We start from the raw sequence: 20,756 nt of genomic DNA on the forward strand, positions 1-20,756 counted from the left end.
CCCTCTGTCTCTGACTCAGAGAGATTACACGGGAAGCTGAGGCCAAGGAGACCTGAGGACAAGCAGTTGGAAACTTCATTTTACTCTCTGCATCCGGTGGCATCCTGATGGAAGTCAATGCAGGGACAGGGCACTGAAGGAACCAGCAGTAGTCAAGGGAGATCTGGACTGAATTAGAACAGAATTCTGAAGAGTTCATTTAGATGAAAGCCGGAGGTGCTGACTTTTCACCCTCATGGAGACTGTTTTGTCTGTTGGAAAAGATCTTGATGTGAAGAGCTTATGTCCCAATGGGCTCTGAAGATGAAAGGCTTTCTGCGCTATATGGATGCCACTGGATTTGGAATTGTTCCTGTGGTTCACATTTCTGTGCACATGCTACCAGGATAGGAACAGCAGTATAGGGAAGAGAAGGGAACCAATAAGTAGGAATAAAGTAAGATAGAGCCTAATGCAATGTGCTTTTGGGACTCAGAGTGGTCCTTCATTTTGTGTTCTAGTTTAATGGGAAAAATCAGACACAGACATTATAAATCGTAGAGATTTAGATGTGAAAAAATGTATAAAAAACCCATAAAGCCTGAGTAGAGTGAACCTAGTTGCAGGGCAGGAATAAAGAAGTAGGCGTAGAGAAATGGCCTTGATGACATGGGGTGGGAGGGCAAAGCTGGGGCGAAGTGAGAGTAACATCGACATATATACACTACCGGATGTAAAACAGTTGGCTGGTGGGAAGCAGCATAGCACAGGGAGATCAGCTCGGTGCTTTGCGAGGACCTAGAGGCGGGTAGGATAGGGAGGATGGGAGGGAGGCACAAGAGCGAGGGGATATGGGGACACGTGTACGCATACGGCTGATTCGCTTTATTGTGCAACAGAAACTAACACGGTATCGTGAAGCAATTATACTCCAATAAAGATCTATTTTTAAAAAATGGTGAGTTGGCAAAGGACTCATTGGAGAAGAAATTCCTGAACTAAGTGTGTAAGAGCTATGGCTTAGTAAGCAGGAGGCAGGGGCTTGCACTATGCATTTGAGACTTGAATCTGGCTAAGGGATGGGGGAAGGAATATCCTGAGGCAAGGTGTTTGCCAGCTTTAGTCTAACATTGTGGTAGGAGCAATCGCAAGGGCAGCAAGTTTCCTAGTGTTAAGAGACAGTGTTTCTGCACCAGGCTGATTCTCCCCCTCCCCCATGTCCTATTGCTGTCACCATAGCATCCTTCTTCTGGCACCAAGTGGCCCAGACACCAAGATGGGCAACCAAGTGGTTTTCAGGGAAGCCAGCCATGCCAGGACCTGGTGGTACATAGCCTCAGGACCTCCGCTGAAAGTGCAACCAGGAGATGGGCTTTGCTAAGCATTCTGCTAAAAGGCCTACCAGGGCCCTCCTCCTACATCATGAAAGATGTACTAATACTTACTGTAGGTTTTGTGCTCTCCGTGCTTACAAACAATTGAATTTATGGATTTATTACCCAGAGAATTTTCACCCTGACCTTCCCATCATACACCCTTCTCTAGATTTGCAATTACCAGTGTGAAAAAAAGTATGTGTGGTACTTCTATGATTTTTATATTAAGTAAATTATTTATAGAAAGCCAAAGGAGACAAGAATGTTTGGGTATATAATCTATTCAGGCAGATGTATTGAAATGCATTTACCTTATATAGCTCAAGCCATGGAGAGCAATAAGGATGAGTTTACAATGATTCTTGTATCATTGGAGCTAAAGCAAGACAAAAGGAATTTAAAGGACTTTTCTGTAAATATCTAGTGATGTTAGGAATTTTTGTGATTTCTTCTGATATCAGCTACCAGAGTCAAAGCTTCCAATACAATATTATGATGAATACCAGGGAGATTTTATAGACCTGTTGTCCAACTAGATGGTGGATGATGAGGTATGACTAATAAAGAATAGCTAGACCCCCTATCTTTTTTTTTTTGACATCTTTATTGGGGTATAATTGCTTTACAATGGTGTGTTAGTTTCTGCTTTATAACAAAGTGAATCAGTTATACACACACATATATCCCCATATCTCTTCCCTCTTGCGTCTCCCTCCCTCCCACCCTCCCTATCCCACCCCTCTAGGTAGACCCCCTATCTTTTAGCAATTACATAATACAGTATGTGGAAGACATGCCTTTGGGGTGTGATTGAATACCATCACTGAACTCCAGAAGAACAGACTGAAATGAGTTTTCCTTCTTCAGTTGTGCCTTTGAAGTCAGTGTAGAAAATGGTGGGCCAGCTTAGTGAGTTATGCATCTGGGGTACTCATAATCCACCAAAACCTTGGATGCCACCTGTACATATGTGAACTCTATGGGGTCCCAGCCTAGCACTTGTAAGGACACCACTCCTGGTCTTCGGGGCTATTAAACCCATACAACTAATAGAACTGTTTTCTCTTTTTGTCTAGGACATGTGGTCCTTCTTTACTTTCAACTCACTTTGAGGTCAGTGGAAAGCAGAACCAATATTTTGTGATTAGAAAAAATAATAGATATCAGTCCTGTGGATGCAGCCATAAGGCATTTGCCATATTCTAAATTTGCATTCTGTGGTGACTTGTACACAATGTATCCTTTCAGAATAGTTTTACAAAATTTACATGAAACCAAAAAGGGTAGAAGACTTTTTTAGGTGTAACATAAAAAGTGAAAGAAATAATGAGGCAAAACATTTTAGAAAGAAAATTGAATTTATGAATGAGCAAAGTTTCTAGTATCTTCATGCACATCGTGAAGAGGTTTCAGGAATTCCTCACCAAAATGAAAATTGTAGATTCTTGTAGAAGTGGTATGTTTAATTAAAAAATACATTTCAAAAAAAAGAAAGTTTTCATAAACAATATGCCACTGTGGAAGGAAAAAAAATTTTCTAGTATATTCAGTTACTATGCATGTGGTACACAAATATCTTATATTTTGATTGCTAATGAAGGACTTCCCAGCTAAAAGAATGTTTGACATAGACAATGGACTTATTAGGATGTGCTCAGTCTGTAAACTCTCATGGGCTTTATTCCAATTTTCATCTTTATGTCAAGCAGACAGCTCTCATCTCCTGTGCTGCTTAGAAACGTGCTGCTGTAATTAAATTACCTAAAATTATGGAGCCTTTGTCCCAAGTCTTAGGCCAATAACATTGACATGTTTATTCTAACCCCATGATGGTATCTGAGACCCTAATATCAACAGCTGTTTAGTTGCTTGGTCATCAAGCCCCTCAGAAGCTTGCATTCTGAGGGATAGATACCCTGTAGATAAAGAGACACATGTCATCTCCAGGGAGTAACCTGTGCTGCCTAAACTTCTTAATGGTGGGAGGGTGGACAACAATGACATGGTAGCCCAAGGATGTGACTACCTTATTCTCCAATGAGATTTCAGGCATTGACCGTAGGAGTGGTTATTTGAAGTGGGGAGGGAGAGTAACACAGAATGGCAACTGGTAGCCTGAAGTTTTTCTTTGTTTTCATGAGGTACTTTGAGGTTAAAAATGGCTTACATTACTAGAGTCTAGCCTTTAGAGGAACATACAGATGGACTGAAGGAAGATACAGAATAGAATCACAGACATGGAACTAGGGGAGATAGTTATGGTTTTATTGATTTTTACTTAACTTAGATGGTACTTCCAGTGGAATTAGACACTGTTATAAGCACTTCACAAATATTAACTCCTTAATCCTGATAACAACCCTATAGGATAGATACTAATATTATCTTCATTTACTGATGAGAAAACCAAGATACACAGAGATCAAGTAATTGGCCCAGAGTCACAGAGCTAGCCAGTGGTAGAGCAAGACTTTGAATGCACTCTGTCTAATCTGTCCATTTTGTAGATGAAGAAACAGAGGCCTGAGTTTCTGTCCAGTGCTGCCATCTCTCTGTTGCAATCCATAGAGTAGGCACCAGTAGATTATTATTATTATTTTTTTTTTTGTGGTACGCGGGCCTCTCACTGTTGTGGCCTCTCCCGTTGCAGAGCACAGGCTTCGGACGCGTAGGCTCAGCAGCCATGGCTCATGGGCCCAGTCGCTCCGCGGCATGTGGGATCTTCCCGGACCAGGGCACAAACCCGTGTCCCCTGCATCGGCAGGCGGACTCTCAACCACCGCGCCACCAGGGAAGCCGTACACCAGTAGATTATTCTTGAATCATATAATCAGGGCAGGAAAATTATACCAACAGAGTTTTCTCTTTTAATCAACTTGAACAAAATATCATTAAAAGATGAGTGTTGGTGTCAAGAATTCTCTAGTCATTGGTAAAGCTTTGGAACATGTTCTGTGACCATGCATCAAGTCTTCTATTCTTAGGTATTAAGGAAGAAATTGGGCACTGTAGAGAGGTGGCTTGGAAATTGAAGGAAGCATGGATAAAAAATATTATGGAAGTCTGCTGGTGGCTAAGAGTTTGTTGTTTGTTGGCTTATTTATATAGATTTTCTTGATTTCATTAGTATCTTCATATTCCCATGACCAATCCTGGGAATTCATTCAACTCATGCAATTCAGAGTCTATGAAGTTGGACCTCCAACCTCATGGATTACCCTGCCAAGCTTCCTATTTTTCCAGTTTGTGGCTGAGAAATCAACGATAGGATGCATTTCCTATTGGTCTAGAGGCACTGGATTTTACCTTTTTATTTCTTCTCCTTGAAACATTCTATTTCGTCTCAACTTCATTCTTTGAAGTAGGTGTTTTGGGTTAGGGAGAGCACATTTAATTTTTCCAGAGGAAAATTATGTACTAATGGTGCATATTGAAACACCTAGAAGAATACAGGAAGATGAGAACTTTTGCACATGGTTGGTGGGAGTAAATCAGAGAGCAATTTGGCAGTACCTAGTGAAGCTGGTGATGTGTATTCACTAAAACCCAGCAGTTTCACCTTGAAATACATGCTTTAGAATTGAGAGCTGTGCTCCTCAATGTGTGATCTATAGATGGTGAAGGTTTGTGAGCTATGTTTCCAGTCCACAGGGAGATAAATACAGAAAATGAGAGTGAGCATTTACTATACTGTGTTTGATACTGTAGCTTTGTAGTATAGTCTGAAGTCTGCGAGTGTGATTCTTCCAGCTTCATTCTTCTTTCTCCAGATTGTTTTGGCTATTTGGAGTCTTTTGTGTTTCTGTTCAAATTAAAAATTTTTTTGTTCTAGTTCTGTGAAAAATACCATTGATATGGATTGCATTGAATCTGTAGATTGCCTTGGATAGTATGGTCATTTTAACAATATTGATTCTTCCAATCCAAAAACACGGTATATCTTTCCATCTGTTTGTGTTGTCTTCAGTTTCTCTCATCAGCGTATTATAATTTTCAGAGTACAGGTCTTTTGCCTCCTTAGGTAGGTTGATTCCTAGGCATTTATTTTACTCTTTTTGATGCAATGATAAATGGGATTGTTTCCTTAATTTCTCTTTCTGATATTTTGTTTTTAGTGTATGTAAATGCAACAGATTTCTGTATATTAATTTCGTATGCTACAACTTTACTGAATTCATTGATGAGCTCTAGCAGTTTCCTGGTAGTGTCTTTAGCATTGTCTATATATAAGCATCGTGTCATTTCCAATTTGGATTCCTTTTATTTCTTTTTCTTCTCTGATTGCTGTGACTAGTACTTCCAAAACTATGTTGAATAAAAGTGATGAAAATGGGCATCCTTATCTTGTTGCTGATCTTAGAGGAAATGCTTTCAGCTTTTTGCTGTTGAGTATGTTGTTGGCTGTGAGTTTGTCATATATGGCCTTTATTATGTTGAGGTATGTTCCCTCTATGCCCACTTTCTGGAGAGAGTTTTATCATAAAGAGATGTTGAATTTTATCAAGAGCCTTTTCTGGAACAGGATAGAAAGCCCATAAATAAACACATGCACTTATGGTCAATTAATCTACAACAAAGGCAAGAATATACAATGGAGAAAAGACAGTCTCTTCAATAAGTGGTGCTGGAAAAACTGGACAGCTACACGTAAAAGAACAAAATTAGAACATTCTCTAACACCATGTGCAAAAATAAACTCAAAATGGATTAAAGACCTAAACATAAGACCGGATACTATAAAACTCCTAGAGAAAAACATAGGTGCAGAATACTCTTTGACATAAATCACAACAATATTTTTTTGGATCTCTCCCCTAGAATAACAGAAACAAAAGCAAAAATAAACAAATGGAACCTAATTAAATGTAAAAGCTTTTGCACAGCAAAGGAAACCATAAACAAAATTAAAAGCCAACCACAGACTGGGAGAAAATACTGCGAATGATGCTACCAACAAGGGATTAATTTCCAAAATATACAAATAGCTCATACAGCTTAATATCAAAAAACCAAACAACCCAGTCAAAAAATGGCCAGAAGACCTAAATAGACATTTCTCCAAAGACATACAGATGGCCAACAGGCACATGAAAAGGTGTTCAATATCGCTAATCATTAGAGAAAGGCAAATTAAAACTACAGTGAGGTATCACCTCACACTGGTCAGAATGGCCATCATGAAAAAGTCTACAAATAACAAATGCTACAGAAGATGTGGAGAAACAGGAACCCTCCTACACTGTTGGTGCGAATGTACATTAATGCAGCCACTATGGAGAACAATATGGAGATCCCTTTAAAAACTAAAAATAGAATTATCATATGATCCAGTGATCTCTCTCCTGGGCAGAGAAAACTCTAATTTGAAAAGATACATGCACCCCAGTGTTCATAGCAGCACTATTTACAATAGCCAAGACATGGAAGCAACCTAAATATCCATTGACAGATGAATGGATAAAGAAGATGTGGGGTGTGTGTGTGTGTGTGTGTGTGTGTGTGTGTGTGTACACACACAATGGAATATTACTCAGCCATAAAAAAGAATGACAATGCCATTTGCAGCAACATGGATGGACCTAGAGATTATCATATTAAGTGAAGGAATTCGGACAGAGAAAGACAAGTATCATAGGATATCACTTACATGTGGAATCTAAAAAAATATGATACAAATGAATTTATTTACAAAGCAGAAATAGACTCACAGACATAGAAAACAAACTTATGATTACCAAAGGGGAAAGTGATGGGGGAGGAAAAACTGGGAGTTTGAGATTAACATATACACTCTACTGTATATCAATTAGATAAACAATAAGGATCTACTGTGTAGCACAGGGAACTATATTCAATATCTTATAATAACCTATAATGGCAAAGAATCTGAAAAAGAATATATATATGTATATATACACACATATGTATGTATAACTGAATCACTTTGCTGTACATCTGAAACCAACACAACTTTGTAAATCAACTATAGTTCAATTAAAAGAAAGATTTAAAAAAACTGAAGCAAATATGGCAAAAATGTCTACACTTAATCATATCTAGGTGGTGGGTATTTAGATGTTAAATTTTTTCTATATTTTTTTCTATTTGAAAAATATCTCATAGTGGGACTTCCCCGGCGGTCCAGTTGTTAGTTAAGACTTCGTGCTTCCACTGCAGGGGGTGAGGGTTCGATCCCTGGTTGGGGAACTAAGATCCCACATGCTGAGTGGTGCAGCCAAAACAAAACGAAAAAAATAAAAATATCTCATAGTAAAATCAGCCTCAGAATATTACTTTTTCCTGATCTAGGAAGCAAGTTGGACATACCAGGGAACTTTATTCCTTGCAGTGTCCAAGGACACATTTGTCTTCCCAGTGACGTAAAACCAGATACCAATCTTATGGGCAGTTTTTAATGCCTCAGGGCTGAAGAGGAAGCATTGGTTCGGAACCCTGGAGAGATGTAGAGGTGTCTGGATTCTGGTCCTAGCTTTATGACTAACTAATTTGTGACCATGGATTTCCCATATACAAGCTTTCATTGCCTTATCTGTAAAATTAGTGAGACTGAGATTGTTTTCAGCATTGAAATTTAATAACATATAAATTATATATAAATGTCTATACGAAATGTCTCATAGACTAACAACTTGATGTTCTTTTTTTACAATAATTATAGAGGCTAACAGAATTCATGGAGTAGACACAGATGTGGGAATAAGATTAAATATATGTGCAGTGGAGTCAGATCTGGGTTTAAATTTTGCCTCTCTGCCACACTAATGATGACCCTGGGTTTCCTGGAACACTCTATTTCCTAAGATGATACTCATACTGAGTACCTGTCTCAGCTTGGAAAGATTTGGTGAGATAACAGTATTACTGTTGTAGTTGTTACAGATCAGTCAGTTAGCTGTTGTGCCCGGAAAGGTACTAGAATAAATTCTCAAACAGCTCATTGCAGCCACATCTTCCAAAGATGGGGTGAGCATCACCTGGCAGTTATCCTTTGAAGTAGCAATAAACTAAGTACACATTTTCTAGACTAAACGATGCCACATCTTTTTGTAACCATGCATTCAAAGTGATTTAGAAATAGTCCTGTCTCAATACGGGACCCTAACTAGATGACAAGTTAGAGATTGCTTCCAGCTCTTCAGTTCTCTTTTATGTGGGCTGTGGTTGAATGGCCCTGATGGCTTACACAGAATAAACTTGAAACAAAATTGAGGATACTCTTGATTTTTAATTTGTACTTTATAATCTGTACACTTGCCATTAATTTGTACAGAATGCACCAAAGCAGAATCAGATGATAGAGGAGCAGAATGGTCAGTCAAAATTTGCATTCATGAATCTCAAAGCCAGGCTGTGGTTTGTCATGGAACAGAAAACTTAGGCAGTCATCCGTCTTGCTTAGTGACACAAGGCACAGTTAATGTGGCTGGGCCTCTAGCTCTGCTGACACAACATATGCTGATAAATCTAAGTTTTGAAGGCTTGGATTTAACAGAGACTTGCGGTATCACAGGGGCCTGGTGAATGGAAAGCCTCTGTGGCTTATCAGCAGAGAGATAAGAGGCCCAGGTCCCACTGCTAGTGCTGCAGTGGTGCTGCTGAGATGTTTATCACCCGGGCTTCTGAGAACAGGAGTTTGACCCATACCGAACACTTCAGAAATAATGTCAACACACCCAAGACCACAGCCAGCACAGAATTCTCTGAGATAAGATTACAGCTTTGTCCTTAAAGGGATGTCAACCAAGTCAGTCGATCCCTAAATATTCCCTCAGCTGAGCAACCCTATGAGTTATCCTTCATACCAGGGGGCTTTAGAAGCTCAATTTTTAATGCTTCTACATGCAGATATTCTGTTCTTGTTTTCTAAAGTATGCCCAGAACTCTAACCATATCTAAGAAAGTTCCCGCAGGGTCAGGAGCCTGAGCTTGGTGCCTGTGAGATCAACCGGTTATAGAAGCTGGAGGCAGCTCTTGACTGGCAAAAATATTTATTCTCTTTATTTTAAGATTTGGTTTCTAATGTATTGGACAGGTCTAGGCCGTCGGGCCTCCCAGGCCAGGTTAGACCTCTAGTCTCGGTCTAGGATAAAGTCATTACTGTATAGGAAAAGATGATTCAGTCTTTGGGACAAGTGGGTGTAAAAAGCCACGGCAGTACTTTTTATAAATACCTACTCATGCGTTTGGTTTAACTACCAGTATGCAAACTGGTACCAGGGCCACAGGGCCCATCAGGGGTTGAGGTGAAGCTGGTCAGGTATTCTCCCAAGACCTCTTTGGCAATGAGAAGAAGCAGCATAAGAGAGACAACTCACCTGTGATGTGTCATCCAGATACTAACTGTATCACTTCTTGCTTTAAAATGCCTCACATTCATTCCTTTGTCCTCCCCGTGTCCTCCTAGTGTGGGCTTCTAGATTCCAATCCCTCTTCTCAGGGCTATGTTGTCTGTAGTTACCAGATTAATTAAAAAACAAACAAGCAAACAAAAGCCCTTTTTGCCCCCTTCCCCATTAGCGTCTCACAATAAAGTTCATACTCCTCTAGTTTACTATTAAATGTTTTCACTCTTCTTTCTGTCCAGTTTCTCCTCTGTTCATCTTTATTTCATTGGAAGGGTCTGCTTAAGGGCTGTGTTCACTTGTTTTTCCATTTTCCTGCCTCTGTGCTTTTGTTCCTGCCATCTCCCGCTTTTGGAATTCCTTCTCCCTTCCCTTCTACTCAGACACATCTCTTCCGTTAAAGGTTTTCAGACCAGTCCTGCCTGCGCTGATCTGACCCTCATCTCAGCTCTGCTTCCTCATGGTCTAGAGCCCATGCCAGCCCTTTGGCAATTAACCACATAATGCTTTGTGCATTTATCTTTATTTTGCGTGCTCTGTCTTGCTCTTTGGCACTTCTCTTTCCCTCTTTGTGTGTGTTTGTGTGTGTGTGTGTGTGTGTGTGTGTGTGTAGCTAGATAAGGCATCTATGAAAATAAAATCTGTGTCTTATACAACTTTATAATACTCATAGGTGCTCTATGACATTGTTATTGGTTGATGGTTCTTGCTTAGAATCTTGATTTTGCAGGAGTCTTTGTCTTCTGTCTGCAGCTGGCCTTGACATTCTGCCTGGTGCCCTAGCTTCCTGGGGTTGGAGCTGTCTTTCTCCCAGGCTGGCAGCCTGCCTTAACTGCCCCTGACACGCTGTGTCTGTCTATTCTTTTTCCTCAGATGCGTACTCTCATTCAAGTGAAAACGGAGGCAAGTCCGAGTCGGTGGCCAACCTGCAGGCCCAGCCCTCCCTGAACTCCATCCACAGTTCCCCTGGGCCCAAGCGCTCCACCAACACCCTGAAGAAGTGGCTGACGAGTCCCGTGCGGCGGCTCAACAGCGGGAAGGCAGATGGAAACATCAAGAAGCAGAAGAAAGTACGAGATGGTCGGAAGAGCTTCGACCTGGGATCTCCCAAGCCTGGGGATGAGACGACCCCTCAGGGAGACAGCGCTGACGAGGTACTTACTCGAAGCCCCGGAGCCTTCCATCGGGAGGGGTTTCTGATGTACCTCCTTCCTGGAGCCTCGAGAGGCATCCTTCCCCGGGGTTTGTAAACTAGCCAGACTCTAGTTCCCAGTAGTTGTTCTCCTTGGGCCTAGGTGATCTTTATATTCTCAAGACATTGCCAGTTTGAATATAGTTCCCTGTGCTGTACAGTAGGACCTTGTTTTTTATCCATTCTAAATGTAATAGTTTGCATCTACCAACCCCAAACTCCCAGTCCATCCTTCTCTCTCCCCTCCTCCCCTTGGCAACCACAAGTCTGTTCTCTGTGTCTATGAATCTGTTTAGTTCAATTTTTAAAAAAAATTAAAAACAATAGGAAAAAAAAAGACATTGCCAGTTTGATTTGTGACTGGTTTAGAGACTTGCACCTAGAGTATCCAGCAGACAAACACCATTTTGCCAGATTTGGAGATGCGTGTCGGGGCCCACGGGGAGCCAGCTGGTCACCAAGTCCCCAGCCTCTACTAAAGACCGCATTAAACCTGCCAGGCCTGGAAAACAGAAGACTGTCTTGGGAGATTATGGCTGCTTTCCAGTATGTTGAGCAGTGACATTTATAAAATGGAGTAGACAACTCCTGGTTGCTCCAGAAGGGAGAATTATGATTAACAGGTGAAGGTTTACAGTAGCCAAGGTTGCAGCCTTTAATGGGGGCTTAACCAGTGATGAAATGGGGCTTCATGAAAACAGATGAACACCCATACTGAAAAGGTTTGGGAGACTGTATGACCTCACATAACAGTTGGAGAGACCAGTGTTGGCTGAGAGGTCAGACTGGGCAACGACCTCTTATATCCCTTCCAAAACTGGGATTCTGTGATCAAAATATAGTGGGTATTTGGTTGGGGAATGAGATAATTCTTTTATCTGGCAAACTAACCTACTCTAGTCACTGACATGGCTAAGAAATTCTTCCTGATGTGAAACCAGACTCTCTTTGTAGTTCTATGCTGTCTACCTTTTCTCCCTCTGAATGGCAATAGAGCCTGGTGATCTTTAGATTGTAGTTTGAGTCCTTCATAAACTTAAAAGTTAGCTTCTCTCTAACCACTCTCTCAGCTTTCGCTCTTCCTGGCTAATCGATAAAGTAGATGTTTTTCGTGTGTGTGTGTGTGTGTTTTCCACCATTTGGACCTCATTGTCCTTTTGAGATAAGCAGGTGTGCCCATTCCACACAGGAGGACCCTGAAACTGAAAAAAATAGGAGTGTGTTGAGAGAGGCGGGTATCTTATATGTTTCTTTCCTAAAAATCCCAAGTCCTGAACCAACTGGCATCTTTAACTATAGGAAACAGTGACTAATGCTGCTCTTTTGTTCTAGAAGAGCAAGAAAGGTTGGGGTGAGGATGAGCCAGATGAAGAGTCACACACACCCCTCCCTCCACCTATGAAGATCTTTGACAACGACCCCACGCAGGACGAGATGGTAGGACTTCCTTCTCACTTGGAAGAGCCATGTGTAAAACACGTGATTTCGTTTTTTGTGTGTGTCAGGGGTAGTAACACTCTCTCTCCCTTGTTATCTCTTATGCCGCATGAATCTGAGGTGATATAGATTCCATCTGTGTCGGGGAGGGCTCCCCTCCCCCACCCCTGGAGGTCTGACTTCATTCTGGGCAGTACAGGGGTGGGTGTAAAATACTCAAAGCAGAAATCTGCCTAGTATCTCGTCCTGTTGATGAAGGGTAATGGCTCTGTCTTTGGAAGCAGCAGATCCCAAAAAGAACTATTGTCTCCAAGAGGAATCCAAGGTGGTTCTAGGTCATGATCATTTTGTTGTTCAACCGATGTTTTAGTTGATTGTTTTCCTCATCCTCAACTCTAAAATCCAAATCATGGTAACTTCCAGTCAAGCCCAGTGCAAACAAAGCATGAGGGATGGAGATGCTGCTAAGGGGAGGTTTTGTGAAAGTTGGACAAACCTAACATGCCAGGTTGCCTCAGTTCTTTGATTTGCAAAATTCTCTGGCTCACTGGCCTGCAGAGACTCTCTGGTGTCTGAAATGTGAATGTCCACCAAGCCTCTGGGCGCAGGGTCATCATCCCGATTGTTCTGGAGCAGAGGCTCAGGTTGAATGTGCTTCCTGGTACTGAGCTGAGGCTCGGGTAGGTCCCTGCTTTCGTTGTGTGCTCCGTCACTGGCCTTCCTAACTGTGCTGTCACTTCATTGTGTTTCTCTTGCTTCTCTCAGCGTCGCTGTCCTGGAGGACTCTGGAGGCTGAGGTGGTGCTTTCAGTTTTTGATTGTCCTTCCCATTTGCTTTCCGGAGTGTCGTTTTATTGTGCTGCTGGTGGTGGTTAGCCATCCCCCGGGGCCTCCCTGTGCTCTCCAGTGCTCTGCCCTGCAGTCAGCAGCCCCTTCCGAGGTGGTGGGCCCAGCATGCACGGGCAGGGAGCAAACCTTCACAGCGCCACCCAGGATACAATCCAGGAAGTACTGATGCAGTTGCTTCAGTGTTTCTGGTGATATCCCAGATCTTGTTTGAATTCTCTCTGCTTTGCATTTTGGATCGGTGGCCCCCAGACATTAGTTGAGGTCTTCCTCTGTGCTAAGCTAGAGGGACATTTTCCAGGAACAGGTCCATGACTAAGATGTGGTCGCTGCCCCCTCTGTGACTCACCCATGAGAAGCACACAGTTACGGCCCCTCCTAAGGCTCTGTCTCTGGACTGTTGGGAAGAGAAGTAGAGGAAGCATGGCATGATGCCCATCCTGGATCCCCAGAGGCAGAAATGCCTGTGCTTCGCCTTGAGGTGGGAACGAGAACCAACCTGTTGTGTTCCCAGAGGCCTATTGTAAAATGTTCTAGAAACAGTGATAGCGTGTGTGGGGAGCAGGGCACTCAGGTCACATTATCTGCCGTCCCACACCGCCCTTCGCATGGAAGTGCCAGCTTACATAAGATAAGGAGAGGTCACGAACCCTCCCCCTCGACATCCCTCAAGCACGGTTTGTTTTGGGGAAAGGATGTTATGTTGTTCCTGGATAATTTTTAACTGAGAATGCGGACTTACCCCCAGACACTTGTGTAGCCCTTTTCTTAGCCAGGATTAGGGCAGGTGGCATGAGCGCCTTTTTAGACACATGAACCTCCTCAGTCCGGCTGTTTGGTTTCTGAACATCTGTTTTTCTGGAATATTTGGGAGCGGGATGAGCTTCAGAATTTCTAGCAAATGGAGTTGGGATTCATTAAAATAATTTTTACAACGGTGTAAAAGGAATTTCTAAAAGTTCACCCATTCTAGTGTTGTGCAGTTACTTTAATTCTGTTTCCTTCTATTTTTTCATATGTGTGTATGTTTTATTTTTATAATTATACTAGGCATAGGATGTGTTCATTGTTTTATATTTTTAATATTTATAAATTAAATATTAATAATGTTTAATATTTCCTAAAATCTTATTAATTTTACCTTCAGAACTATAATTTTAATAACTGAGGAGTATTTCACTTATGTGATGTATCGTAATATGCTTGACCATCCTGTTTGGGGATATCCTGGATTGTTTCCAATTTTTGCTGCTCTGGGTAATACTGCTACAGATCACTTGGTACATACAGCATTTGTTCTTTTGACTTCTATCCTTGGAATAAGTTCCCAGAGGTAGGATTACTAGAGCAAAAAGTAGATAACTTGGATTTCCAAAGAGATTTAAGTTCCTTTCCTGCTTTCCCCAGGAGAGGAAAAGGGTGTTGCTCTCTCTTAATTACATTCATTTGATTTTTTTTAGCCCATTTCAGAAGCAAAGACTTACCTAAAGTAAGTCTTAGCTTAGACAACAAGAAGCTTCCTTTTAGAAATTCTTCCCCATAACTTAAAGGACAGACTTGAAGCCACAGCCTGGCCAGGATGTCCAACTTTCTACTCCCACGGTCACTGTGCCCACGCGTCCTGGGCCCTGGGAACTCCGTTGTCCTCTGCTTTGAAGCACAGGGTGGGTTAAAGCTTACACAGGGTTAACCGTTTCTCTCCCAATTTCTTCTCAAGTAGGAATAGGAAGAAAAAAAAAAAAAACAAAACACTGTCCCTCAGTGAGCAGGAATGCCCAAACCATTGACCAGACAGTTCAGTAGACCAGTCCTTACTGCTGGTGTGAGGGAAGGAGGAAGGCCCTGGGCTTGAGCCTCCTTTCACTGTGAACAGGGTAGTGCCTGGTTGCTCCAGCATGAGACGCACAAGTCCTGCTAAAGCCCTTTATTACTTCCCTAGTGTTTCAGTTTGGGGGCCTTACCAGAAACAGCAGTGTTTGTGGAGGAGTGCGTGTGTGTGTGTGTGTGTGTGTGTGTGGTAGAGAGAGAGAGAGAGAGAGGGAGTGTGTGTGTGTGTGTGAATGGGGGAGGCGGTTTCTGGTCTCCAAGTGCCCTGCTCCTAGCATTTCTGCTTGACACATGGTGACAGTCTGTGTTGAAGATCTACATGTAAGTAAAATAAGGACAGTTTCTCTTTGGACACACTCGAGGCTAGGTTTATTGACCCTCATTTCCTGGAACAGCAGTGGGCAGCCCTGTAGTGGCCAGAATCCTGTCTGCCCCCTCCCCCCTTGCTGTCAGTGGGTGCAGCCCTTCCCTGTTGGCCTCCTGGGAACTCAGTGACCCCTCCCCTCAGCTCCTCAAGAGGTCTGACTAAAAAGAGCTTGGTCCCACCCCTGCTTCGCTGCCCCACACCCACGCTACCCCCATCTCCCTCTGTCATCTCTTCCCTCTAAACAGAGAGCTTTGCCTCCCTTGCCTGCCTGAAGCTTTGGACTTGCTGTGTTGCTGCCTAATTGCTATTCCTCATGCCTCGCTAATCTGCTTTTCCTTTGCTGCTCAATGTCTTGCAGTCCTCCTCTTTGCTAGCAGCCCGGCAGGCTTCCACCGAAGTACCTAGTGCTGCAGACCTTGTCAGTGCAATAGAACAGTTGGTCAAAAGCAAGCTGGTAAGTGTGGGTCCTGGAGGCAGTTCTGCATGTTTCACCTCCATGCGGCTTTTAAACCCTTCTCCCCTTGAAAATGATGGATACTCTCTAGGGAAAGCTGCCTCATCATAATTTTGATTACAGTAACTCTCTTTTCAAATATCCTAGCTTATAGAAGACCAATGAAATTTCACACATATGACCTTCTTCTTTTCTTTCTAATGTTTCTTACTAATTAAAAAAAAAAGTTAGCTGGTATTTTTAGTACTAGTGTCAAACTCCCGAAGGTCGTGCCTTTTCCTGCCATCTTTCCCTGTCCCACGCAGGGAGTTGAGTGCTCTCACGGACGCTGCATTGACTTCTCGAAGCCCATCTCCCTGACCACTCCTCACTACCTCTCCGTCCCTCTCCACACCGACCCATATACCCTCTTCATTCTGCAAATAACCATTAAAATTTTTTTTTCCTTAAAAAATCATCCCGGGGCTTCCCTGGTGGCACAGTGGTTGAGAGTCCGCCTGCCGATGCAGGGGACACGGGTTCGTGCCTCAGTCTGGGAAGATCCCACATGCCGCGGAGCGGCTGGGCCCGTGAGCCATGGCCGCTGAGCCTGCGCGTCCGGAGCCTGTGCTCCGCAATGGGAGAGGCCACAGCAGTTAGAGGCCCGCGTACCGCAAAAAAAAAAAAAAAAAAAATCATCCCTTTTTTTTTTGCCTTTTCTCTTTCACCACCTGAGCGTGGGCCCTGACCTCATGCCCAGAGTAGCCATTGCTTCATCCTTCTCCCCACCATCTGCCTCCGGCCTCAGGCTCCCATGATTGGCTCCCTCCTCGGTGAGGGCTCCCTGTCTCCCTCTTGCCTACACGACGATGGTCTCCAACGTGGGGGAGACTCGAAGTACACAAGATGGTTTTTTGAGGTGCTGGAACAAAATATTAGAATCTCTTTAACTCATCATTTTAAAATGGTTTTGTGTATGTTTTATTATGTACATAAGGGTAATACAGGAGTACAGAAATATAATTTATAAATAAATTACATGTTTGGGGAGTGCATGACCAAAATTGTGTTTACTAATTGACGTATATAATCAAAGTTTGGAAATCCCTGGCCTGTAAAGTCCGCACTTACCTGGTAGTCTAACGTTCTGCAGCCTGTTCCCCAACTTACCTTCCCAACATCCATGTATTATTCCGGGCGATGAACTCGGCTCCAACTAAATTATTTTCTGCACCGTCCCCAAACATGCATTTGGTTTTCCTCCCCCCAAGTTTCTGTTCAGACCACCCCAATTCTCTAGAATGTTGTCCTTCTTACTTTTGCTTGTCTAAAGTATAACAGCCCCTCAAGGTCCCACTCAGATCTCATGTCTCCACAAGAGCTTCCCTGACCAGCCCAGGGATGTGTTTACATCAGTAAACACTTGTTTCTAAAAGTCTATGTTTTTCATATTTTGGATTACCATTTTCCTCCTGCTACTGCTCACCCACTGCTACTGTTGGGCACCTCAATGGGCCTCTAGTTCGTGTGATCCATGGGTCAGGTGTTAAACATGTGAGTACAGGTGTTGAGAAGTCCCATTAGAGCAAATGTCCCAGAGTAGCGGGAGTGTAGGATAATGCTGGAGCTGATCGACCCTGTAACAGGCCCTTTACAAATGGCTGTTGGATGAATGGCCTTTCAGTGGTGATTTTACCATAATAAGACTTTAACTTTTTCTTCCACCACTAGCTACTTCTTGAGGACCTGCAGTGAGCCCAGAATTATAGAGATTTCTTTGGCCAGACATATAAAACCAAGCTTATGTCATGGAAAGGAATGCAAGAGCAGTAGTCTGATTTCTCAGAATCTTCTAACCAAAATTCGATCCTTTCTCCTTTCCTCTACTTTCTGTTTCCTCCCATCTCAATACGTACCCACTGTGGGGTAGTGACGGAGCACCAGTAGTTGGTTGTTTCCTCAGCTGCGTTTGAGAATACGGAGTTACGTCTTCACCTCCGAGACTGGTATGCCTATTTCTCATGAGCTCTCTAGCTTAGAAGAGGATAAGATCTAGAGCCTGTAAAAGTTCTGGAGTTTTTATTTGACTGTAAGTACAAGAGTGTTCCAGCTGCCAGAATACCCAGTGTGGTCATAGGCTGGGTTAATGAAAGTACAACGTACAGATCCAGGGGCGTCATAGCCCCATTGTACTCAAAGCTCTTCAGACCATGCCCGTCATGAGTTGTGTGGAGTCATGTATCGGGTTCTGAACCTGGCATTCTAAAATGCTCTTGAACTCAGTGGAAGGGCCCTCCCTGGAGGAGGAAACCAATACCACGTGGTCCATGTCATTTGATGGAGAGTTGCAGAAACTGGGGTTAAGAATGGGGAGAAGAAGTTAGGAGAGAGAAGACACATGAGAGCCGTCTTCTCATAACTGAGCACTGCTGTGGAAAAGAAAGGCTGGTCTTACTCTTGGTTGCTCCAGAGGGCAGAACGTGTGGGTGGAAATTAGCTCAGTATAAGAAGAACTAATAAGGTCCTTCCCAATTTACAGAATCTGGAAATGTTACAGGGGCATCTGGCATACTCGGACTTTTATATCTAGGGCTTAGGTTCTTTCTGATTTCTATTTTGGTTGCTCAGGAGATGGCACTAAATGCTGTAGTTAGAAATCATTTCCAGGAAGGACCCTGAGTCAAAATGATTGGCCAGAAACAACCTGCAAACTAATCTCATTACCATAAAACCTGAGACTGCAAGTCACGTGACAGAGCAGTTCTCCGTTCCCTTACCCTTCTGCTCTCTGCCTGGGTGCACCTTTCCAATAAAGTCTCTTGCTTTGTCAGCAAAAAAAAAAAAAAAAGAAAAAAGAAATCATTTGGCCCCCCCCCGGCTCCACCCAGAAGCCATAAGATCCCTTGTGTCCCTGAGTCCCAAAGCTGCCCTTGGTGCTGTATGGTCACGTGGTCATGACTGTGCCAAGGCTGTGGCCTCCAGCAGTTGTGATCTCTCCTGCTGGAAAGCTGCTGTTAGGCAACCAGGACAGCGGTTCCCCACTCACCTGCAGTGCACATAAAACCCCGAAGACCCCCGGAAACTCCTTTGGCGAGTCCCTCTCGGCATTCATGGATACTTCTGAGGTCTCACCTGCCAGCCTTGGTCTTTAATCAGTGCTTTTGTTTGCCAAGAGAGCATGCCCACCCGCCTCCCCCCAAAGAGAGCTCAAATACTTGTTCTGGGTTTTGTATTAAAGGTATTGTCTTTAACTCTAAGCCAGGACTAAGGCTCCCCCTGCTTTTCCCGTGTGATTTTTAATAAAGTTTTTCCTAGACGTAGGGACTGGCAGCATTGGTGCTGAGCGTATAAGGAATCAGAAGACCTAGATATTAGTCCAGTCTCTGCTACTTATTGCGTAGCCCAGGGCAGGTTACTTCATCTACTTGGGCCTCTCTTTTATCTCACTTATCAACGATGATTCTGTCCACCTGAATCTTATCTCAAGCGAGTCATGTTGAAGACTGAGTCAGGTGTGAATGCACTTTGTAAACTGATAAGTGAGCATCCCACAAATGTTAGCTCTTAGCTCGTTTGCATTGTGAAGAAGCAGGGAAAGGGAACCAGTCATACTTTATCTTCTGTAGTCACACCCTGAACACAGTATTTGTCAGTCAGTAGATCCTGGTTGGGTGAATGTTGCAGGGTAATAGCTTAGCAATCTATGTAATTTGGCTTTATTCCTCAAGTTTGAGAAGCAAGAGATTCCTGGCTGTAAGGGAATCTAGTGTGTTTCTAAACAGCCCAGGATTCCATCACCTGCCTGAGATGAATGTTTAGACCCCTAAAAAGAAAGCCTCCTCCCTGAGCTCCCGTCCTCAGGTGGCACATCACAGTAGTTTACTGGGCTCAGGATGGCACTCGCAGACCCTTGGCTGAAAATCTTTAGGGAAGGGACTGGCCAGGACTGAGCTCTTGTTCAGTCTACCTGCTGGCCTGGCATCCTGAGAATTAGTCCTACCTGCTTCAGCAAGACTTCCTGCCCTCTGGTTCTCCTACTTTGATAGCATTCACCTCCCTAGATCAACCTGTGGGCCACAGAACGTGGCTAGGGCAAGGCTGCATTTGTTGTGGGTGTTTTGCTCTCCTTTAGATGAATCAGCTTGCTCTGTAAAAGGTAGAGTTAACAGAAGTTCATTGTCCAGACGGGAGGAAATAATGACCCCCCCCCCCATCATATCCAATATGTAGATGTATGCTTTCAGGAGCTGAGTTCCTCTGGCATCCCTCTGTGGAAAAGATTCCTGAGCTTGTTAAAATGGAATAGCTTAGATATCCAACAAAAAATTTTATCCCAAAGTCACAAACCTGTAATGTCATTTGCCTGGAAAATCCGGATTTCAGTTTTTCTACTATAAAATGTCTTCCCTACCCTTACCCCCAAGTTGCCTGGGAATGACTAAGATCTAATACTTTTTGTCAAGAGATTTCATACTAATTTGTATAAATTAGTATAATTTATAATTTGTATAAAAGGGTGGGACAGCTAAGGGGTTGGTTGTGGGAGGTGGTGCTTCATCAGCTTCCTGAATGTTGTTTTATCAGATGAGCTTTGACCGAGAGGTTTCATATAAAAGTTTCATATAAAACTCTTTGAGTTTTATTCAATAAATTCTCGGAGTCCTACTACGTGCCAGTCCTGCCAGCACAGAACCTTCCTTAATGGAGCTCACAGTCAAGGGCTGATGCTCAAAAATCCTCTCCTGCCTGGGCTGTTGCAACCGTTTCCTCCCTGATTTCAGCCTGACGTCTCTTCACATGACTGCTGGAGGGATCTTGCTTTTCTTTTGTTTCTCCTTTTTAAAAAAACTTTTAATAGTTCTTTTCTGTAATAAAAGCAATTATATGCTCATTCAGGAAAAATTGGAAAAATGACAAGAGTTTAAACACAAATTATA

General features: G+C 43.0%; 1 protein-coding gene across 4 annotated transcripts in view; it reads left to right on the top strand.

Moving 5' to 3' along the window:
- Window positions 1-20,756, top strand: part of LOC111171693 (kalirin) — a 114,364-nt gene that overhangs the window by 29,216 nt on the left and 64,392 nt on the right. Inside the window, exons 2-4 of one of the 4 annotated variants that reach the window (XM_022567528.3) lie at window positions 10,592-10,872; window positions 12,243-12,347; window positions 15,745-15,840. In XM_022567528.3, coding sequence (XP_022423236.1) covers window positions 10,592-10,872; window positions 12,243-12,347; window positions 15,745-15,840 — 482 coding nt within the window. The remainder of the gene's footprint in view (window positions 1-10,591; window positions 10,873-12,242; window positions 12,348-15,744; window positions 15,841-20,756) is intronic. The other 3 variants (XM_022567539.3, XM_022567547.3, XM_022567557.3) reach the window with 3 other exon arrangements.

The sequence above is a fragment of the Delphinapterus leucas genome, chromosome 4 (genome assembly GCF_059928025.1).
Source record: "Delphinapterus leucas isolate spDelLeu-1000000601 "Yukka" chromosome 4, BTC_Dleu_Yukka2, whole genome shotgun sequence".
NCBI classification, from domain to species: Eukaryota; Metazoa; Chordata; class Mammalia; order Artiodactyla; family Monodontidae; genus Delphinapterus; species Delphinapterus leucas.